Source organism: Callithrix jacchus, chromosome 7 (assembly GCF_049354715.1).
Source record: "Callithrix jacchus isolate 240 chromosome 7, calJac240_pri, whole genome shotgun sequence".
In the NCBI taxonomy this organism is placed as follows: Eukaryota; Metazoa; Chordata; class Mammalia; order Primates; family Cebidae; genus Callithrix; species Callithrix jacchus.
Window position 1 is genome coordinate 146,984,714 of NC_133508.1, and position 20,102 is coordinate 147,004,815.

The 20,102-nt window shown below is 46.6% G+C and overlaps 2 protein-coding genes across 6 annotated transcripts in view; one reads left to right on the plus strand and one right to left on the minus strand.

The window, feature by feature from the left end:
- Positions 1 to 3,394: 3,394 nt before the first annotated feature.
- CFAP276 (cilia and flagella associated protein 276) lies at positions 3,395 to 10,671 on the minus strand. 2 transcript variants are annotated; one of them, XM_002751171.5, is made up of 5 exons: positions 10,475 to 10,671; positions 5,657 to 5,773; positions 4,415 to 4,530; positions 3,972 to 4,096; positions 3,395 to 3,542 (listed from the first exon to the last, which is right to left on the minus strand). In XM_002751171.5, exons 1-5 carry the CDS (start codon positions 10,517 to 10,519, stop codon positions 3,472 to 3,474), a joined length of 474 nt encoding a protein of 157 aa, XP_002751217.1. In that variant the 5' UTR covers positions 10,520 to 10,671; the 3' UTR covers positions 3,395 to 3,471. The 2 variants fall into 2 exon arrangements, with proteins under 2 accessions (XP_002751217.1, XP_009000072.1); XM_009001824.5 differs by lacking the exon at positions 10,475 to 10,671 and adding an exon at positions 8,944 to 9,111.
- A 280-nt stretch (positions 10,672 to 10,951) lies between these two features.
- Positions 10,952 to 20,102, plus strand: part of ELAPOR1 (endosome-lysosome associated apoptosis and autophagy regulator 1) — an 87,809-nt gene continuing 78,658 nt past the window's right edge. For 2 of the 4 annotated variants that reach the window (XM_017974991.4, XM_035252368.3), the window contains exon 1: positions 10,952 to 11,172. In XM_017974991.4, coding sequence (XP_017830480.3) covers positions 11,020 to 11,172 — 153 coding nt within the window. In that variant the 5' untranslated portion in view covers positions 10,952 to 11,019. The remainder of the gene's footprint in view (positions 11,173 to 20,102) is intronic. The other 2 variants (XM_035252364.3, XM_078332694.1) reach the window with 2 other exon arrangements.

Consider the following 20,102-nt stretch of genomic DNA (forward strand, 5'->3'; position numbering starts at 1 on the left):
GGCAGGAGAATTGCCGGAACCCAGGAGGCGGAGGTTGCAGTGAGACAAGATTGCACCATTGCACTCCAGCCTGGGTAACAAGAGCGAAACTCCGTCTCAATCAATCAATCAGAAGTGTTAAATCTCAGAAGATATTAAAAAAAAAAAATGTTGCCCAGGCTAGAGTGCAGTGGCGTGATCTCAGCTCACTGCAACCTCTGCCTCCTGGGTTCAAGCAGTTCTGCCTCAGTCTCCCGAGTGGCTGGGATTACAGGTGTGTGCCATCACACCAGGCTAATTTTTGTATTTTTAGTAGAGACAGTGTTTCACCATGTTGGCCAGGCTGGTCTTGAACTGGCTGTCTCAAACTCTTCACCTTGTGATCTGCTGGCCTTGGCCTCTCAAAGAGCTGGGAATATAGGTGTGGGCCACCACGCCCAGCCAATTCTTAAATTCTTAATATTACAGAACTAAAGTGAAACTTAATAACATTCCACTCTTAAGGGTTTTTTTGTTTTTTTGAGACGAAGTTTCGCTCTTGTTACCGAGACTGGAGTGCAATGGCACGATCTCGGCTCACCGCAACCTCCGCCTCCTGGGTTCAGGCAATTCTCCTGCCTCAGCCTCCTGAGTAGCTGGGATTACAGGCACGTGCCACCGTGCCCAGCTAATTTTTTGTATTTTTAGTAGAGACGGGGTTTCACCATGTTGACCAGGATGGTCTCGATCTCCTGACCTTGTGATCCACCCGCCTCGGCCTCCCAAAGTGCTGGGATTACAGGCTTGAGCCACCGCGCCCGGCCTCCACTCTTATGTTTTTTTAATCGACAAATTCATGACCCAAAAAGCACACAAAAAAAATTAAAAACAGGGAAAAGCTTATAAAATTAAATATGGATCCCAGCTGAACGGAGAATGTGATTTCTAATTTTTTTTTTTTTTTTTTTGAGATGGAGTTTTGCTGTTGTTACCCAGACTGGAGTGCAATGGCATGATCTCGGCTCACCGCAACCTCCACCTCCTGGGTTCAAGCAATTCTGCCTCAGCCTCCCAAGCAACTGGGACTACAGGTGTGCACCACCGTGCCAAGCTAATTTTTTTAAAATATATTTTTAGTAGAGACGGGGTTTCACCTTGTTGACCAGGATGGTCTAGATCTCTTGACCTCGTGATCCACCTGCCTCGGCCTCCCAAAGTGCTGGGATTACAGGCGTGAGCCACCGTGCCCGGCCCGTGATTTTTAAATTCTTATTGGATGATAAAGTTGTGTAGAAACTGGACACTTAACAAATTACTTAAAACCTGGAATCACCAGAAATTACTTGGATCATGGGAAAGCAGAAAAAGAGTTTCTGTTGCACCCCATTCCCTTCTCAGAAAAGCCTGGCATTCATTAGCTACTGGGCCAGACTAATACTGGTAATACTGGCAGCAGAGCCAGTGATGGTACCCTGCCTTCCAGAGGACCCTTCTACTGGGTTGGCAGTTTTAGTTTTAATCTGGGCCCTGGACATCTGGCAGATCTGATTAATGTTGGCATCTTGGAGGCCGATTACACAGCCAATGAAGTTATTTGGAATGGTGAGTTGCTGGTTGGTTTGAGTAGATTTTTTTTTTGGTTTTTTTTTTGAGGTGGAGTCCTGCTCCGTCACCCTGGCTGGAGTGCAGTGGTGCAATCACAGCTCACTACAACCTCCAATCTTCCCAGGTTCAAGAGATTCTGCCTCAAGCCTCCCAAGTAGCTGGGATTACAGGCGCTTGCCACCACACCCAGCTAATTCTTGTATTTTTGGGAGAGATGGGGTTTCACCATGTTGGCCAGACTGTTGTTGAACTCCTGACCTCAAGTGACCCACCTGTCCTTTTACCTCTGGCGAGTGGGAGTCAATTCAGGCGAATTCAGTCCCACTGTGCATCATAGCAAAGTGAGACTGTTGTCTTCTCACCTGGTTCAGCTTGGCCAGATCAAACGGAGAAATGATGTGTTATTTTTGAATCAAGTAGGCATCTGGAGATGGTCCTTCCAGGTCATGGATGGCAAGGGGATAGCCTGGAGCATCGCTGCACCAATCTTGGCCGCTGGTGAAGATGACTGGGGAGTTGGCCAGCATGGGCTGTTGCGGAATGGTCAGGACGCTCCGTTGTGGAGAATGGGAGTGTTTCCAGCATGACCAGGCAGATCTGCTTGACATACCAATGGCCCGCTTGGAGTTGGGCAGCATATTCCCCGCCACCTGGACCTGGGTACCATACTCTCCCGGATATCTTTGATCTTACACCTACCTTTCCCAAATCTTTCTTTTTTAGCTTAAAAAACTACTTATTCATTTACTTGTTTTGAGACAGGGTCTCACTCTGTTGTCCAGACTAGAGTGCAATAGCTCACTGCAGGCTCAGCCTCCTGGGCTCCAGTGTTCCTCCTACCTCAGCTAAAAGCGTGAACCATCATACCTATTGTGCAGTATTTTTAAAAGTTTGCCATTCTTGTCCAGTCGTTTTTATGACAGAGCAGGTCCCTGTGAGTGACCTGTAATTTTGGAAATCACTGAATGGGTCAGTTTTTAGGTACCTGCGAACCCAAGCACCAGGTTTTTGAACCATATTTATAAGAATCAGGGCTATATATCAAAACAAATTTACACAAAGAAAAGGCAGTTGACTCCCAGGCAAAGACAAATAGCAGAGTTGGAGATTAACAATGGCAAGGAGTCAGGACCAGAGAGATGGAACCAAGGAAAAGGAAAGCCCAGCAGATGCTTAAACTCGGGAGGGCTAAGTCTCTTAAGTGTGACCTTAGCATAAATGCTGATGTTATTTGGGGCTTCTGAAATTACAAGGTAGCTCATGTCCGTTCTTGTTTGAACACAGTTCAGTTCCTGGTACATAAAGTTTTGCTGGCAGTGTTGAATGGATGGCTCTGTATGGTGGGAGTGACTTCAGTTTACAAAATGTGAATATCGCTAGGCACGGTGGCTCACACCTGTAATCTCAGCACTTTGGGAGGCTGAAGTGGGCAGATCATCTGAGGCCAGGAGTTCAAGACCAGCCTGGCCAACATAGTGAAACCCCTCTCTACTGAAATACAAAAATTAGCCTCACAAGATGGCAGGTACCTGTAATCTTAGCTACTTGAGAGGCTGAGGCAGGAGAATCACTTGAACCCCGGAAGCAGAAGTTGCAGTGAGCTGAGATTGTGCCATTGCACTCCAGCATGAGTGACACAGTCTCAAAAACCAAACAATGTGAATATCTGTATCCTACCAAAGACTGCTAATCTGTCCTAAATCTTCAGCAAGATACAATTTTCCAAGTTGCAAATACACTCAAAAGGACTAGTTTCTACAAGTTGGGTAATTTCCTTCCTGTGTTTTAAGAGTAGTAAGGTGGCAATTTGTGGATAACAGACACTTCAGACTTCATCTTGCACAAAGCTATTTAATAAAAGTGGCCTCAGGATGTTCCACTATAATTAAGTCCAGGGGCCAGTCAACACTAGGTGGAGAAGAAGCCACCATCTTTCTTTCGGGAGTAACCTCCATTGGTGGCTGCAGTGTGAGGGGACACTGGAGAAAAGAGAAGACAAAGTAGACTGAATTTCAGATCCTTGGCCCTTTCAAGGAAACTTTTATCATCAATACAGTGTGGGTACTGTGGAGAAGCTTCTCATAACAGCTGGGAAAACTAGCATATGGATGACGGATGGGAGGTGGGTATAGGTCTTCCACTGCCAGATTTTTGCCCTTGCTGTAAATGTTTGTTCCTAGACTTAAGCCTGAGCAAAGACGCTCTGAAAAATTGTATCAACTTCCTAGCTCTACGGTCAGCATGTCCCCTGATACTAATCTGGTATGTGTCAACTTAGTCACTGCTTTCCAAGACCCACCGAAATCCCTCATCCCTGCTGTCCAGTCACCTCAAATCCCTGATTCATGGGTCCATTTAGAAAGACTTCCCCACTGCCCGATCTGCTTACCCAGTCTCCTAACCCTTACCTATGGATCCCTGGATGCTGTGGATGGACTCCTTTTTAGGGTTGATCCAGTGTCTGATGTTAGCCAGGAAAGTGACGGGTGGAGTGGGAGGGGTTAAAAATTCTCCAGGGAATTGGGTGTTGGATCTAGAAGAAGGTGTAAACGGGAGAGTGAAATCAATCAGAGAAAGGTGAGGAGGGTGAGGTAGTTGAGTGCAATCTCAAGAATAAAGCAGCCAGAGACCCTTTTTACCTCTGTGGGACTAACCAGAGATTTTGTTTGTACGGATGAGCACAATCTTGGGGGATTTCTGTTCATCTTAGACAGTGAAAATACTATATTTTAGACACAGATGTAAAGATACAGAAATTTGTATACCAATGAGTACGTAGTGATTATCACTTCCCTTATGTGACTGGATGGCAGCATGTGTAGGCTGGAGGGGCTCTGCCTCTACCACTTACCTGCGGATATCCTGCGTGGTCATCTGGTGTAACAGTATCTCACTTTTGTTCTTGAATGCCTCGGTGTGGTGGTTGTACAAGGCTGCTAAGCGGAAGTCCAGGTCATCCTTCGGTATCTACAGAAGTCAGTCCCCTCAGGGTTAGCTCGGCCACCTGTGCCCCTGCTCTAGTCGGGTTCTGTTGTGCTCTACTCTTCCCCAGAAGTATAATGAAGCCCCTGTTGGGCCTGAAATCTACCAGCTCCTTACACACTAAATTGTACATGATAACTCTTGTCAATATGGAATTATCGGGCCGGGTGTGGTGGCTCACGTCTGTAATCCCAGCACTTTGGGAGGCCGAGGAGGGTGGATCACGAGGTCAAGAGATTGAGACCATCCTGGTCAACATGGTGAAACCCTGTCTCTACTAAAAATACAAAAAATTAGCTGAGCATGGTGGCGCGTGCCTGTAATCCCAGCTACTCAGGAGGCTGAGGCAGGAGAATTGCCTGAACCCAGGAGGCGGAGGTTGCGGTGAGCCGAGATCATGCCATTGCACTCCAGCCTGGGTAACAAGAGCGAAACTCCATCTCGAAAAAAAAAAAAAAAAAAAATAGGGAATTATCTAAGGGTTAGGTCTAGGGAGTGGTGAGCTCTCACTAGAGACTCAGGAATATTGTCCCTGACATGGGCTTAATGAACTTTACCTCATTCATGCTTATATTCAGTCCTTGTTTTAGTCAGAGAATGAGAAGGTTCGTAAAATGATTTGCTCTAGATAACTGCCTGGAGCAAAACCTAAGCCTTTTGGCTTCATAGAGGCCAGATAAATTGGTTTTGGCTTTGGATTTGGTAGGACCTCATGTTAGAGACAGAAGGAAAAATACTGAAGCAGTTAGGGACAGACTAACTTTCAAAAAGAATCTTAAGGGCTGGGTGCAGTGGCTCGTGCCTGTAATCCCAGCACTTTGTGAGGCTGAAGTGGGAGGATCGCTTGAGGCCAGGAGTTTGAGACCGGCCTGAGCAATATATTGAGACCTCATCTCTCCAAAAAACAAAAAAAAATTAGCTGCATGTTATGGCACATGCCTATAGTCTCAGCTACTCTGGAGGCAGAGGCAGGAAGCATGCTTGAGCTGGGAAGGTTGGGGCTATGATAAACCATGATCAGGCCACAGCATTCCACCCTGGGTGACGGTGGGGGGGGGGGAGAAGAACCCTAAATGGCTGCAAAGATAAATAATATTTCAATGTTTGCTACCTCTGGATCGAAATAGTAGGCATCCCGCCTCATGGAAGTAATCGTGGGGGTTGAGTTGAGCCGACTCCAGGGTTCCTGCTGCTGAGCAAGGTGAGTTGGGTTCTTGTATGGCAATTTCTGCAAAAGAGAAACCATGTCCAGGAAAAACTGGTTATACAGGAAGCCTTGTTGATGTGGTTAGCTTCAGACGCATCCCCTTATTCCATCTGTTGTTTTTTTTTGAGACAGAGTCTTGCTCTGTCACCAGAGCTGGAGTGCAGTGGTGCAATCTTGGTTCACTGCAACCTCTGCCTCCCAGGTTCAAGCGATTCCCCTGCCTCAGCCTCCCGAGTAGCTGGGACTACAGGTGTGCGCCACCACACCCAGCTAATTTTTTTTGGATTTTAGTAGAGACAGGGTTTCATCATGTTGGCCAGGATGGTCTCCACCTCCTGACCTTCTGATCCAACTGCCTCGGCCTCCCAAAGTGCTGGGATTACAGACGTGAGCCACCGTGCCCGGCCTTGTTTTGTTTTTTTGAGACAGAAATCTCACTCTGTTGCCAAGACTGAAGTGTAGTGGCATGATCTCGACTCATTGCAACCTCTCCCTCCCAGATTCAAGTCACTCTTCTGTCTCAGCCTCCCAAGTAGCTGGGATCACAGGCATGCACCACTACACCCAGCTAATTTTGTATTTTTAGTAGAGATGGGGTTTTGCCGTGTTGGCCAGGGTGGTTTGGAACTCCTGACCTCAAGTGATACACCAGTCTCAGCCTCCCAAAGTGCTGAGATCAGAGGCAGGAGCCATTGCTCCTGGCCCTGTCTGGTTTTATTTGAATCGCAGACATCTGCAAAGAAAACAGTATGGGGCAAGACTCTCCAGACTCGTGATCATCTTAAGTTTTCTTGGAACTGAAAGAAACAGGCCAGGAATATAGGAGAAGGGGAACAGTGAGATGAGCGGGTGAAGGGTCGGGAGCAAATAGAAAAAAAACGATGAGCTCAGGTTTAGATGTAGTGAGTCTGAAGAAACGGTGAGACATTCTAATGCAAATAACAGGTAGAAAATTGGAAGTGTAACTTGGAGGAGGAGAGCTCAGAAGGACTGGTTGTCTGCACGAAGTAGTAGTTGAAGGCTGCAAAATGGAGTCACACCAAAAGGGAAGCGCTGGTTCGTGAGAATTGTACAGTATTACACCTGGGAGTGAGGAGGGCCTCAGAGAAGCAATCAGACATGAAATCGGGAGAGTGCAGGTGAGAAAAAGATTCCAGTAAGCAGGGAAGGGTCATTGATTGCAGGAATGGCAGAAAAGTCCACTGAACATTCAGTCCTTTCAATAAAACCTCACAGGCATGAACGTCAAAAGCATATAACAGATTTCATTATATGTAAAATGTTATATTCACCACTGTTTCCCCAGTTCCTAACACAGCGACTTAACACATGATATTCAAAATGGTTGAATCCAATTTATCATTTGACTGAATTCCAGTGAGGGCAACTAACAACCTATTAGAACTCTCATTAGACCTGCCCAACATTGTAATCCTCCTTCCTCCCGATATAGCAAAGTGCTATGTGTCATTGTGGTGCTTAAAATCCTGCTATGGGGCCAGGAGTCATAGCTCATGCCTGTAATCCCAGCACTTTGGGAGGCCGAGGCAGGTGGATCACAAGGCCTGGTGTTTGAGACCAGCCTGGTCAATATGGTGAAAACCCATCTCTGCTAAAAATACAAAAATTAGCTCAGTGTGGTGGTGGGCACCTGTAGCCTCAGCTACTCAGGAGGCTGAGGCAGAAGAATCAGAGGCAGAGGTTGTAGTGAGCTGAGATTGTCCCACTGCACTCCAGCCTGGGCAACAGAGCAAGACTCCGTCTCAAAAAAAAAAAAAAACTCTGGCCAGGCGCGGTGGCTCACGCCTATAATCCCAGCACTTTGGGAGGCCGAGGCAGGTGGATCATGAGGTCAAGAGATCGAGACCATCCTGGTCAACAAGGTGAAACCCCGTCTCTACTAAAAATACAAAAAATTAGCTGGGCATGGTGGTGCGCGCCTGTAGTCCCAGCTACTCGGGAGGCTGAGGCAGGAGAATTGCTTGAACCCAGGAGGCGGAGGTTGCAGTGAGCTGAGATCTCGCCATTGCACTCCAGTCTGGGTAACAACAGCGAAACTCTGTCTCAAAAACAAAGCAACAAGAACAACAAAAAACCCAGCATGATTCCTCACATCAATAGGATGAAACCATAGCTAGCTAGCGTGGTGTACACAGCACACTCAGCCCGCCAAGGGCATCTCTCCAGCTCTGATTGCTGAGTGCCTTCATTTCACACCTACAGTCCAGCCCTTCTGGACTATCTGCAGCTCCCCAAACAGGCCATTCTGTCTCTCCTTTTCATTTATTTGCACCCGCTGCTTCCTTTGCCTTGCGTATCTGGTTCCTGTTTCCTTCTTCCTAACTCACATTCTACCCCCTCCCTCACCTGGCCTACCTAATTCATATTTGGACATCAAAACACACCTGCTCTGTGAAGCTTTCCTTTAAGTTCCTGATTCTCATGGCACCCTAAACACAACTCTGTCACAACACGTGCTATTGTGCAAGCATTTTTGCTATCATCGGTCTCTCTTTACTACTAGAGTTCCTTGACAGCAGAAGCTACATCTGATTTATTTATACGTCCTCAGTGTCTAGCAGAGTGTCTGGCATATAGTAAATAAGTATTGAATAAAAGGGGGCTCTTAATATTGTTATTAGACCACAATTACCACTTAATTCTTCTTATTGTGCACCACTTTGAATGTCCCAAACACTAATACCAGAAGAAAGATCATCTAAGTTCTGAAATCAGTGACCACCATCCTGCTAAACACACACACACACAAACACATTGTGAAATTAACCAGAAGTCAGAGACAATGTGAACACAGATGTACAAAGCATGATCTCTGGTGGCTTTCAGAGGATTCTTTCCCACCCGATATCTCAGGGAACAGTCTTCCAAACAGGAAAATGGGTAGCTTGAAGGAACCTGGGCCCTCCCATAACTTATACTCCAACGGATTTGAGCTGCCAGAGCCCCTTGTTCCTCTAGACTAGAACTCTACTTTCCTCTGCTCAAAAACGCCTCTGAAATGTTAGCCGACCTGAATATGGAGATAGGGAGGCAGACGGAAAACAGACTTCTCTGGTACCCGACTTAGTGTCTTCACGGGAGTCCTTTATGTTACCGCCTCTGCCCATCACATAGACAGAAAGAAGACTACAGGCAACCCTGCTGGGAATCTGCGCAAGAAACCACAGTACCTTGGAAGCCCGCAGTTCTCCTAAGTAGGAATCATCGTTATCTAATGTAGGCTGCTGGAAAGGGTCCCGGGTGGGAGGCATGGCTAAATGCCTGACTCTTTTAAGAGGGATGGGAGGCCCGCTCAGCTGCAGCACAACCTCGCCCGCAGACGATCCCGGGTCCCAATTGTTTGGAACGCCGGTTTAGGTTGCCAGGCAACTGCCCAGCCATCCATGACAGAGGAATTCCCTTCGAGGAGGGCGCCATCTGGCGGCTGACCGCGGGAGGCCCCTGGGGGGAAGGTCCGGGGAATGCAGAGGGAAAGTGCCGCTGAGCCCGCCCCGAGCCTTGGAATTGCACTGGGCGCTGGCTGCTCACCATCAGGACTTCCGCAAAATACTTCAACTCAGGGCCGGGAGCGGTGGCTCACTCCTGTAATCCGAGCACTTTGGGAGGCCGAGGCGGGCGGATCACGAGGTCAGGGGCGGATCACGAGGTCAGGAGATCGAGACCATCCTGGCCAACATGGAGAAACCCCGTTATCTACTAAAATACAAAAAAAAAAAAAAAAAAAAAGAAGCCGGGTGCGGTGGCGGTGGCGCGTGCCTGTTGTCCCAGCTACTTGGGAGGCCGAGGCAGGGGAATCGCTGGAACCCGGGAGGTGGAGGTTGCAGAGAGCACTGCATCCCAGCCTAGCAACGGAGTAAGGCTACATCTAAAAAAAAAAAAAATTTTTTTTTTTTTTGAGGAAAGAAGTCCTGAAAGATGACCCAGAAATTTCCTTCTCCCTCGCACCTAACAAAAAGTGAAGATGTCAAGAGACCAGAGAGGGCTGGGCACCATGGTTCACGCCTGTAATCGCAGCACTTTGGGAGGCCAAGGCGGACGGATCGCTTAAGCCCAAGAGTTCGAGACCAGTCTGGGCAACATGGCAAAACCTCATCTCTACAAAAAAAAAAAAATAGGAAAAAAATTAGGCGGGTGCCTGTAATCCCAGCTACCAGGGAGGCTGAGGCAGGAGAATCTCTTGAACCCGGATGGGGGAAGTTGCAGTGAACTGAGATCGCACCACTCACTGCACTCTAGTCTGGGCAAGAGAGTGAGAACCTCAGAGAGAGAGAGAGAGAGGGAAAGAGAGGCCCACGTTCGGTACTTGGAAACTTGCGGCCAAGGTAAACTTGGATTAACTACAGCGTCATCTAGCCGGTTGTAAAAGCATGGATGGGGCCGGGCGCGGTGGCTCACGCCTGTAATCCCAGCACTTTGGGAGGCCGAGGCGGGCGGATCACTAGGCCAGGAGACCAGCCTGGACAACACAGTGAAACTCCAGTGGGCGTGGTGGCGCACGCCTGTAGTCCCAGCTACTCGAGAGGCTGAGGCGGGAGACTGGCTTGAACCCGGGGAGATGGAGGCGCCACTATACTCCAGCTTGGGCGACAGAGCGAGACTCCACTTCAAAAATAAAAAAAAAAAAAGAAAGAAAAAGTATGATGGATTTGGCGGGATGTAAGATCCACAGCAGGCGCGGCCTTTGCAGGAGGGAACACGTACTGGGGCCTCTTCCGGGTGACGACTTATGGAGGGTGATCTCTCCATCCTCTTTCTCTCGGCTCACACGCCACATTTGCAAAATCAGAGATGCTCATATATAACCCCGGGCCCGAAAGGGCAGTAGAAAACGGAAATTTGTTGGCACTGGCTTGGAAGATGATTCCACTGCGTTCTTCACGCGAGCCCCGGGCCTGTCTGTTGGGCCGGTTGCGCACCCCGGGCGCGCGCTCTCCCGCGCACCAGCGGTGGCGGCTGCCGTGGCGACAGGCAGGTGAGCGGCAGAGGCGCGCGTGGTCCCTGCCCCACCCGCACGAAGCCAGAGAGGAGGCGGTTGTCAAGGCGACGTGGGTAGGAGGAGAGGACGGAGGGAGGAGGAAGGAGGAAGGATGGGCGGCCTTGGCGTAGTCGCAGGGAGGTGACTGGAGCTAGTCTGGCCCCTTGCATCCTCCCACTGTGTACCTCCCTCCCCTTTTTTCCGCCTTCTGCCAGCAGAAGCAGCAGCCGCAGCACCTGAGCCGCTACTGCCGCTCACTCAGGACAACGCTATGGCTGAGCCTGGGTACAGCCACCATCTCTCCGCCAGAGGCAGGGGAAGAACTGAGAGGCGCACACCCCGGCTGCTGCGGCTGCTGCTCTGGGCTGGGACCGCCTTCCAGGTGACCCAGGGAACGGGACAGGAGCTTCACGCCTGCAAAGAGGTACTGCCGCCCTCGACCCGACCCCGCTTTGGCCACAAAAGTCTTGGATCCAAGCGGAGACCTTGGGGACCCAGGCGCAGAGAGTTTCAGAGGCCACGGAGTTTAGATTTCTTTGGGGATGAGGCGTGGGGGGAGGGAAGAGGAACCAGTTTGGCGTCATGAGGCAGCCAGCACAGTGGAGGACTCACGAATAGATCATCCTCGCAGCTTGGGATGCTGAGCTTAGCGAGAAAGGTCCCAGTCCCAAGAAGGGGAGCGACCTGGGTACCTGAATTCAGAATGAGGGAGGAAGATGAGTTGTTTTCCAGCTGGGATGAACTCACCTTAAAAGTGGTTAACAACAAAAGATTCTGCACAGAGAAGCAAAATAGAAAGGGAATGAGAGTAGGGGGAGAGGAAAGAAGTTAGGAAGGCCAGAGAGAGGTAGCGGAGCTAAGTGGTTCCATCATGGCTACGCAAAAGCGGTGCATGAAGGTGAGAGATGTTTGAGGGGATGGATGACAGGATCCCAACTCTCTCTTTCCTTGTTTATGAAATATCCGGTCACCGTGCAGACTGTTCAATGTGGCTCCTCCTGGTAGCGTGGCCTCCCCACAGCGCAGTTTGTTTAGTGTACCTGACCTCACACGACTCACCTTTATGCAGATTTCCAGTTCTTCAATATCTCATTTTCTGCCAACCTCTGCTCTCCTTCTCTGACTTCTGCTAACATATGTCAACGTCTCGTTTCAAGGTGTTTCCAAAATGTTGGCAGCAGAAGTCAGAAAATAGGTAGTGAATGTCTTAGAACCAAAAATGTCTTTTGAAAAGTCATCTTGGACGAAAGCAAAAGGGCACTAGGAGCAACAAAATTAAGTTGTTTCTATATTATAGAAATAATGATGTTTGCTTGTGCTCTGAGCAACTTTTTTAGAAACCATATGGCAGAGGCAACTGTAAGATATTTACAAGAACTACGCTGGGGAAGGCAAAATAAAAGTTCTGTTATTTCCGTGAAATGTGGACTTCATAAAAAGCATCGAGCACTGTGAAAACAATCCCAAATATCAAACTTGGCTAAGGTTTTGAGAGGTTGAAATATATATATATATTTTTTTTAACTTTAAAATTTTTATTTATTTATTTATTTGAGACAGAGTCTCTCTGCCGCCCAGGCTGGAATGCAGTGGTGTGATCTCGGCTCACTGTAACCTCCACCTCCCGTGTTCAAGCAATTCTCCTGCCTCAGCCTCCTGAGTCGCTGGGATTACAGGCATGCTCTACTATGCCTGGCTATTTTTGTATTTTTAGTAGAGACGGGGTTTCACCATGTTGGTGAGGCTGGTTTTGAACTCCTGACCTTATGATGTACCCACCTCGGCCTTTCAAAGTTCTGGGATTACAGGCATGAGCAACTGCACTCAGCCAAATTTATGTTTTAAAATAGAGATGAGGTCTCAATATACTGCCCCAGTCAGCCTCTAACTCCTGGTCTCAAGCAGTCCTCCCACCTTAGCCTCCTAAAGTGCTAGGATTACAAGCATGAGCCACTGCACCCAGCCCAGAATATTTTTTATAAATTGTTAGTGTGAACTGGTTAGCAGTAACTACCCCATCCCATATGGATATATATGTATTATTATAAAGATGTTGCGTATCTACAGCATAGCAGGTCCTGAAGAAGTCGGGTGGGGCGGGGTTTTTGTGTGAATAAAGATATTTGACTTTGAAGATTATGAATATGACATAAGTGACCCCAGTGAGTGGGACTTCCGATGACCTTTATTAGCCCCAGTGACAACCTGCCCCGGGCCATCTACATTTCCTCCCAGCCGCATTATAACCTGTTTTAGAGGTGGCTGCGAACAGGATGATCTCATCACTGACTCTGCTCATTGGCCTTAATGGCCTGTGGTCTAACCAACCAAAATAATGAGACCAAGAAAGCCCACTTGCCTAAGAATCAAACGAGGGAGTCTCCTGAGTGAAAGGTAAGAAGAGTACAGTTTAACTGCCAATTCTTGTTGAGATCTTTGTCAACGATGGAAAACATGAGACCGTTCCGAAATTAAGCACTTCCGTTATCTTTGGTTTGGAGGAAGGGAAGAATATTGATACTTGAGAACTTGAACTTGTTTACAAATTTTGCCTTTGGTCCTGTTTGCATGACAAGGTCTTGCCACAAAGTAAGTGTAAGCTTAGGGTAGCGGAACGCTATGGAGCTCAACCTACCAGGGTTTCAGTCCTGTTACTTACCACGTGGTTTTTGAATTTGTAGAATGGGTATCAAAATAACACCTACCTCAGGAAGGATTGCTTTAAGTATTGAAATAGAAAATACATTTGAAACACAAAATAGACTTACCTACCCACCTTTCCTGTTCAGCTTCTTTCCCATTAGATCCACACCCCACGCCAGATTGGAAATGGCTCAGGAGGCCTGCCCATTGGGCACAGGAATCGCAAGTCCTGTTTACATTCTCCTTAAGCAAACAGTGGTCACTGAACACCCTCCACTCCAAAACAATCAGGAAGAGAATAAACCCATTTTTATAGTATTCAGTTGGCAATATGAACTGAGCGAACAAGTTTGTAGACTTCTAACCCCAAATGGTGAAAAACCAATTCAAGGTAGACCAGTTCTTCTCTGTTATTTTTTTTAATTTTTATTTTATTTTGTGTATTTATTTATTTTGAGACAGAGTCTTGCTCTTTCGGCCAGGCTGGAGTACACTGGCACGATCTTGGCTCACTGCAACCTCTGTCTCCCAGTCTCAAGCAATTTTCCTGCCTCGGCCTCCCGAGTAGCTAGGATTACAGGTGTGTGCCACCAAGCCCAGTTAATTTTTATATTTTTAGTAGATATGGGGTTTCACCATATTGGCCAGGCTGGTATCGAACCTGAGACCTCAGGTAATCCACCTGCCTCGGCCTCCCCAAGTGCTGGGATTACAGGCATGAGCCACTGGGCCTGGCCACTCTTCTCTGTTCTGAATCTTCCTATGAATTTCTTGTGAGCTGATGTTGGGTGTTGACAGTAAAAACTCTTATTAGGCCAAGGCTAACAACAATGTTGTTCCAGCCTTGTTCGTGAAAGCTGAGGTATCCTTCTGGATATAATCAGGAAACAGAGAGGTTTAGCTTGAAGCCTAAACTGAGGTGGCAGAGAACTGGGAGTTCTAGACTGCCGGGCATGAGCTGGGGCTTGGCATTCCTCTCACAGTTTTATAATAATCAGGGTCACAGATGGAACTAAACATACTGTATGATGTTTGTTTTCATGAATCATTTCTTTAGCCGAGGCTAAGTGCTGACTGAGGGCCAAAGGAGCATTTCCCATGGCACAATGAAGCAAATCAAACGAAAGAGGAGAGAAAACTGCCTTTAGCACGCTCTGCCTTACCCTGAGGCTCCAAGACTAATTGCCCTCAAAGGGACTCCCAAGTCTATATTGAAAAGCCCATGGGTTAGGAATCAGGCAGACATGGATTGGAATAAAATTTGCTGAATGACTGATGCCATTTAGTAAGGAGGCTACTTTGAGAAGTTAATTAACTTCCGTCAGCCTCAAATTCCTGATCTGTGAAATGGGGATGACAACACCTATCTCACAGGGCTGTTGTAGGAATTAAATTAAATAACACATGCGACGGGCCTAGTGCATACCCTTGGTATATCATAGGTGCTTAATAAATGTTGGTAGGAAAAACAGTTGCCTACACAGATAACGACATATAAATGACGACCTAAGATTACCATGATAAACAATGCAGGAATGGCAATATAGAGGTTGATAGGAAAAGAGAAGAAAACTAATTGAGGGCCGGGTGCAGTGACTCACACCTGTGATCCCAGCACTTTGGGAGGCTGAAGCAGGTGGATCATCTCGACTCAGGAGTTGGAAACGAGCCTGACCAACATGGAAAAACCCTGTCTCTACTAAAAATACAAAATTAGCCGGACATGATGGCTCACACCTGTAATCCCAGCTACTCAGGAGGCTGAGTCAGGAGAATTGCTTGAACCCAGGAGGCAGAGGTTGTGATGAGCCGAGATTGTGCCACTCCAGCCTGGGCAACAAGAATGAAACTCCATCTCAAAGAGAAAAAAAGAAAGAAAGAAAGAAGGAAAACTAATTCAAACAGTTGGCACTTGACCTGCTTCTGAGATAATCAGTAGCATTTCAGTGGGCAGAGATGGAGGAAGGGTGTTTTCTAGACAGAGGGAGGAGCCTGATGAAAGGTCCACATGTGGAAAATGCAAATGATCCTGGGATTTGCAAGCAGACCAGCTGACTGAAATGTGCAATAGTGTGAGCTACAGAGTTGATAAGGTTGAAAAATTCTAAACTAAGTGGAGAATCCCTGAAGGATTTCTGGCAAAGATAGCAGCCTTAGCAGAGTGGATTAGCATGAATATAAAGTCAACATGGTTGAGGTGGGCCAACAGGTGAGAGCAGAGAGATGAGGCAGAGACCAGTTCCGAAGATATTACTGAAGTCAAGGAGGAGGTGAATAAAGGGACTGCACTGGTGGGTGGAGGGGGGCAGTGGGGTAAATAGAAAGGTGTACGTGTGAAAAACATGCTGACCGTAGATGTTAGAGGATTTGGCAACTGATGGATGGTGAAGGGTGATGGTGATGGGCAGATCAGGGATTTTTGTCAGGATTTTAGAGTGGGAGAATGATAGGAGTTACTATCCAAAATGCAGAAAGAACAGCTTTAGGGAGCAGAGTGATCCCTTTTCTTAGTTCTGATGTCCCTGGGATCAGCTCCTATAGTCGGGGGAGAAAGCCCTGAACCTTTGGCACATTACTTCACTTCATGAGCACAGCGTCTAGGCTTTTCTGTTTCCTCCTGCATTTTGTTCTTCTTCTGTTTCTTTGTTTTGTTTTGTTTTTGTTTTTGTTTTGAGACGGACTCTCACTCTGTCTCCCAGGCTGGAATGCATTGGTGCCATCTCTGCTCACTGCAGCCTCTGCCTCCCTGGTTCAAGCAATGCCCCTGCCTCAGCCTCCTGAGTAGCTGGAACTACAGGCATGTGCCACCATGCCCGGCTAATTTTTGTGTTTTTAATAGGGACAGGGTTTCACCATGTTGGCCAGGCTAGTCTCGAACTCCTGACTTCAGGTGATCCGTCTGCCTCAGCCTTCCAAAGTGCTGAGATTACAGGTATGAGTCACCACAGCTGGCCTCTTCTGTTTTTTATTTTATTTTATTTTTATTTTGGTCTTTTCCCTGAAAACATCCTATATTTGATTCTAACATGTTATTTGAGGTTTGGACTCCACAGAGAAATGGCTAGATCTAGAAAACATTTAGGACCCCTGAGCTTTCAGGAAATATGTAATAAAAGTGTAAAATTTTTAATGACTCTTTTGGTTGGAAACCATCAAGTTTGGATGTTTAAACCGCCCTTTCTATGTGTATACTTGGAGAAGTACAGCCTATGGAGTCTGGATAAAACTAGGTGAGCTGGATTCAACTTCTAACTCTTCTGCTCAATAACTGTATGACCTTGGGGAAATTATTTACTCTTCTCATGCCTCAATTTCTTCATCTTTAAGACAAGAATATTAATAGAGTCCACTTAATTACTATAATATGACAATTAAGTGAGTTAAGACATGTGAAGTATTTAGAACAGTTCCTGGTGCATAGAAAGTACTCAATAAATGTTAGCTGTTCTAATTAGATTTTTGGTGGAAGTAGAATTAATTAACATTGTTAGTAGTAAAAATTACTAAAAAGTTAAGGGTGATGGAAGTGGGTTGAGCTGAAAAGGGAAAGGGAGTCGACGTGAAACATATGCTGAGGAAAAGTTGATGGAACTTGGCAAGGCTGGGCATGGTGGCTCACACCTGCCATTCCAGCACTTTGGGAGGCCAAGGTGGGAGGATCGCTTGTGGCCAGGAGAGAAGCCTGGACAACATAGTGAGACCCCACCTCTACCAAAAAAAAAAAAAAAAAAGGAGGTGGCAAAGAGAGTCAGGAGAGCATAGTAGTTGAGTCTGGAGTTGTGCTGTCTGACATGGCAGCCACCAGCCACGTGTGGCTGTTGAGCATTTGAAATGTGGCCAGGGCAGCTGAGGAAATGATTTCAAAATTTTATTTAATTTTAATTAAGTGAACAATAAAGTTAAAATAGATGCTCCATTCAATTACCGGTATCAAAAAACCTTCAACTCTGGCACAACTTGGGTGTATGAATCTACTTTCTGAACTGTAAATTTTATGAGCTCTAAATAGCAATCAAGTATTTCTGATGCAAATTTAATGTAAGAATCAAGATATACTTTAAAATGTAAAACATGTCGGATTTGGAAGACTTAGTACAAAAGGAATCTAAAATGTCTCACTAATATTTTATATTGATTGCATGTTGAAATGATGTTTTAGGTATTATCTAAATAAGATGTATTATTATTATTATTATTTTGAGAGGGAGTCTCACTCTGTTGCCAGCCTGGAGCACAGTGGCGTGATCTCGGCTCACTGCAGCATCTGCCTTCTGGGTTCAAGTGATTCTCCTGCCTCAGCTTCCCAAGTAGCTGGGACTACAGGTGCACGCCATCATACCTAGCTAACTTGTATTTTTAGTAGAGACGGGGTTTCACCATGTTGACCAGGATGGTCTCGATCTCTTGACCTTGTAATCTGCCCGCCTCGGCCTCTCAAAGTGCTGGGATTACAGGCGTGAGCCACCGTGCCCGGCCAAGATATATTATTAAAGTTAATTTCAACTGGGTCTTTTCACTCTTTTAAACATGACTAGAAAATTGAAAGTCCTGTTATGTGGCTCACATTATGTTTCTATGGGACATTGTTGGCCAGGAGGTAAGGCTATGCAAGTCTGGTGCCTGCAGCTGAATCTGAATTCTACCATTTCAAAGACATTGCCTTGGGCAAGATATTCATCTCTCTTAGCCTACACTTTTCATCTGAAAAATGGAGATAATTTGATTTTTGTCTTTTATGGCTAGCTGGGAGGATTAAGCAAGATAAAGCTTGAAAAGTGCTTTGCAAAATGTATTGCATGCGTAGCTCAGTAAATGTTGTGCTCCTTAACTGTTTATGATCTGCTTTTCCAAAACTTAATAGGAACATCTTTCCAAGTCATTAAATGGTCTTGTATGACAGCATTTTAGCGGTGGACTGGATGAATGATCCTGGCTAATCTTTAATGCCAACTCTCACTGTGACCCCCTGCCTTAGCGCCATTCCTTTTCACCTTCTAATGTAGGCAACACTTTAGCAATTCTTCCCTCTCTCTGGAGTCATTCATGTTTCCCCTCTACTGAATCATTCCTATTAGCCTTCAAAAGTGCTATTATTTCTTCCATCTTAAAAAATAGAAAAATAGAAAAAAAAATCATCCCCAACAATTTCTCTTGATTGTCACTTTCCCTGTAGTTTCCACTCCATTGTACTGCTCCTTGTATAGCAAAAGCCCTTGAAAGTCTAATCTATAATAACTGTCTCTAAATCCTCTTTCCTTTCTCTCTTTATCTTTTTTTTTTTTTTTTTGACTGAGTCTTGCTCTGTTGCCCAGGCTGGAGTGCAGTGGCATGATCTTGGCTCACTTCAACCTCTGCCTCCCGGGTTCAAGCGATTCTCCTGGCTCAGCCTCCTGAGTAGCTGGGACTACAGGCACCACCATGCCTGCCTACTTTTTGTATTTTTAGTAGAGATGGGGTTTTGCCATGTTGGCCAGGCTGGTCTTGAACTTGTAACCTCAAGTGATTCACCTGCCTCAGCATCCCAAAGTGCTGGGATTACAGGCGTGAGCCACTGCACCTGACCTCCTTTCTCTCTTGAATCCATTCCGAGCCAACTTTCATCCTCATGATTCCACCAAAACTGCTTTAGCTCAATCCAGTGGTAATTTCTCAGTCCCAGTGAAACTTCATCTATGGGCATTTGGCAGCCATGATGACTCTCACCTCCTAGGAACAATTTCTTCTGTTTGGCTTTGGGGACACTAGTTCTGCTGAGGGGTTTTGTCTAGTTTTGTTTTAACTCCCTGGTGGCTCCTTCTCTGTCCCCTTGGTTACTTTTTTCCTCATCTCCTTAGCTCTAAATCTGGCAGTTCCCCAGGGCTCAGTCATTGAACCTCTCTCTTTCTCTTATCTCTATCCAGCCTCTTCTATTTTCATTTTCTTAGTGACCTCATCCAGCATCATGGCTTTAAATAACCTCTGTAAGTCAGTAACTCCCAATATGTCCAGTCTGGACCTTGTCGCTGAATGAACCGCATCCGTGAGCTCTTTACGTACATATTTGATTTCCATATCCAGAGCTTGACTGCTTCTTACTCCTCCACTTGTCCAAGGGACTATCACCTCTCACTGGGAAGATCACAAAAGGCCTGTGACTAGTTTCTTTGCTTCCACCCTGCTCACATACTGCGTAGTACTTAGCGAGAGTAAACCTAGGGAAAACAAGACAGCTTTGGTCCTGCTCTGCTCAAAATCTTCCAGAGGCTTCCTACCTTAGAAGCCGACTCCCTCCCTGACCTAAGCAGCCCTCCTCCGCCTCTCCAGCCACAACAGCCTCCTGGGCCTCTCGGACCTGAGAGGCAACTGCCACTTGAGAGTCTTGGCTATTGCTGTTTCCTCTGCCTGGAAGGCTCTTCCCTAAGATGTTACTTCCCAACCCCCTTCAAGTTTAAGTTGAAATGTCATCCCATTTCCTATCTCATTTGCTGTTTCGTTTTCTCCCGAGTGCCTATCCCTTTCTTTCCCCATTGATACGAAAGCTCCATGAAGGCAGGGGCTTTCTGTGTGTTGTTTAAGGTGTATCTCTAGCACCCAAGATCACGGACAGGACATGTGGGCCCTCAGTAAGTGAATGAAATAGCTACACAGCATTCCACTGATGGAACTGACAAACTGACCCCCTGCTGTTGAACATGAAATTTATTTCCAGCTTTTGGCTATTATGAGCAGGGC

Coding starts and splice junctions, on each gene's coding strand:
- CFAP276 (XM_009001824.5), bottom strand. CDS start 9,024: ATGCCTCCCACCCGGGACCCTTTCCAGCAGCCTACATTAGATAACGAT. Junction 5,774..8,943: donor GAGAACTGCGGGCTTCCAAG/GTACTGTGGTTT, acceptor TCTCTTTTGCAG/AAATTGCCATACAAGAACCC. Junction 4,097..4,414: donor ACCACGCAGGATATCCGCAG/GTAAGTGGTAGA, acceptor ACCTTCTTCTAG/ATCCAACACCCAATTCCCTG.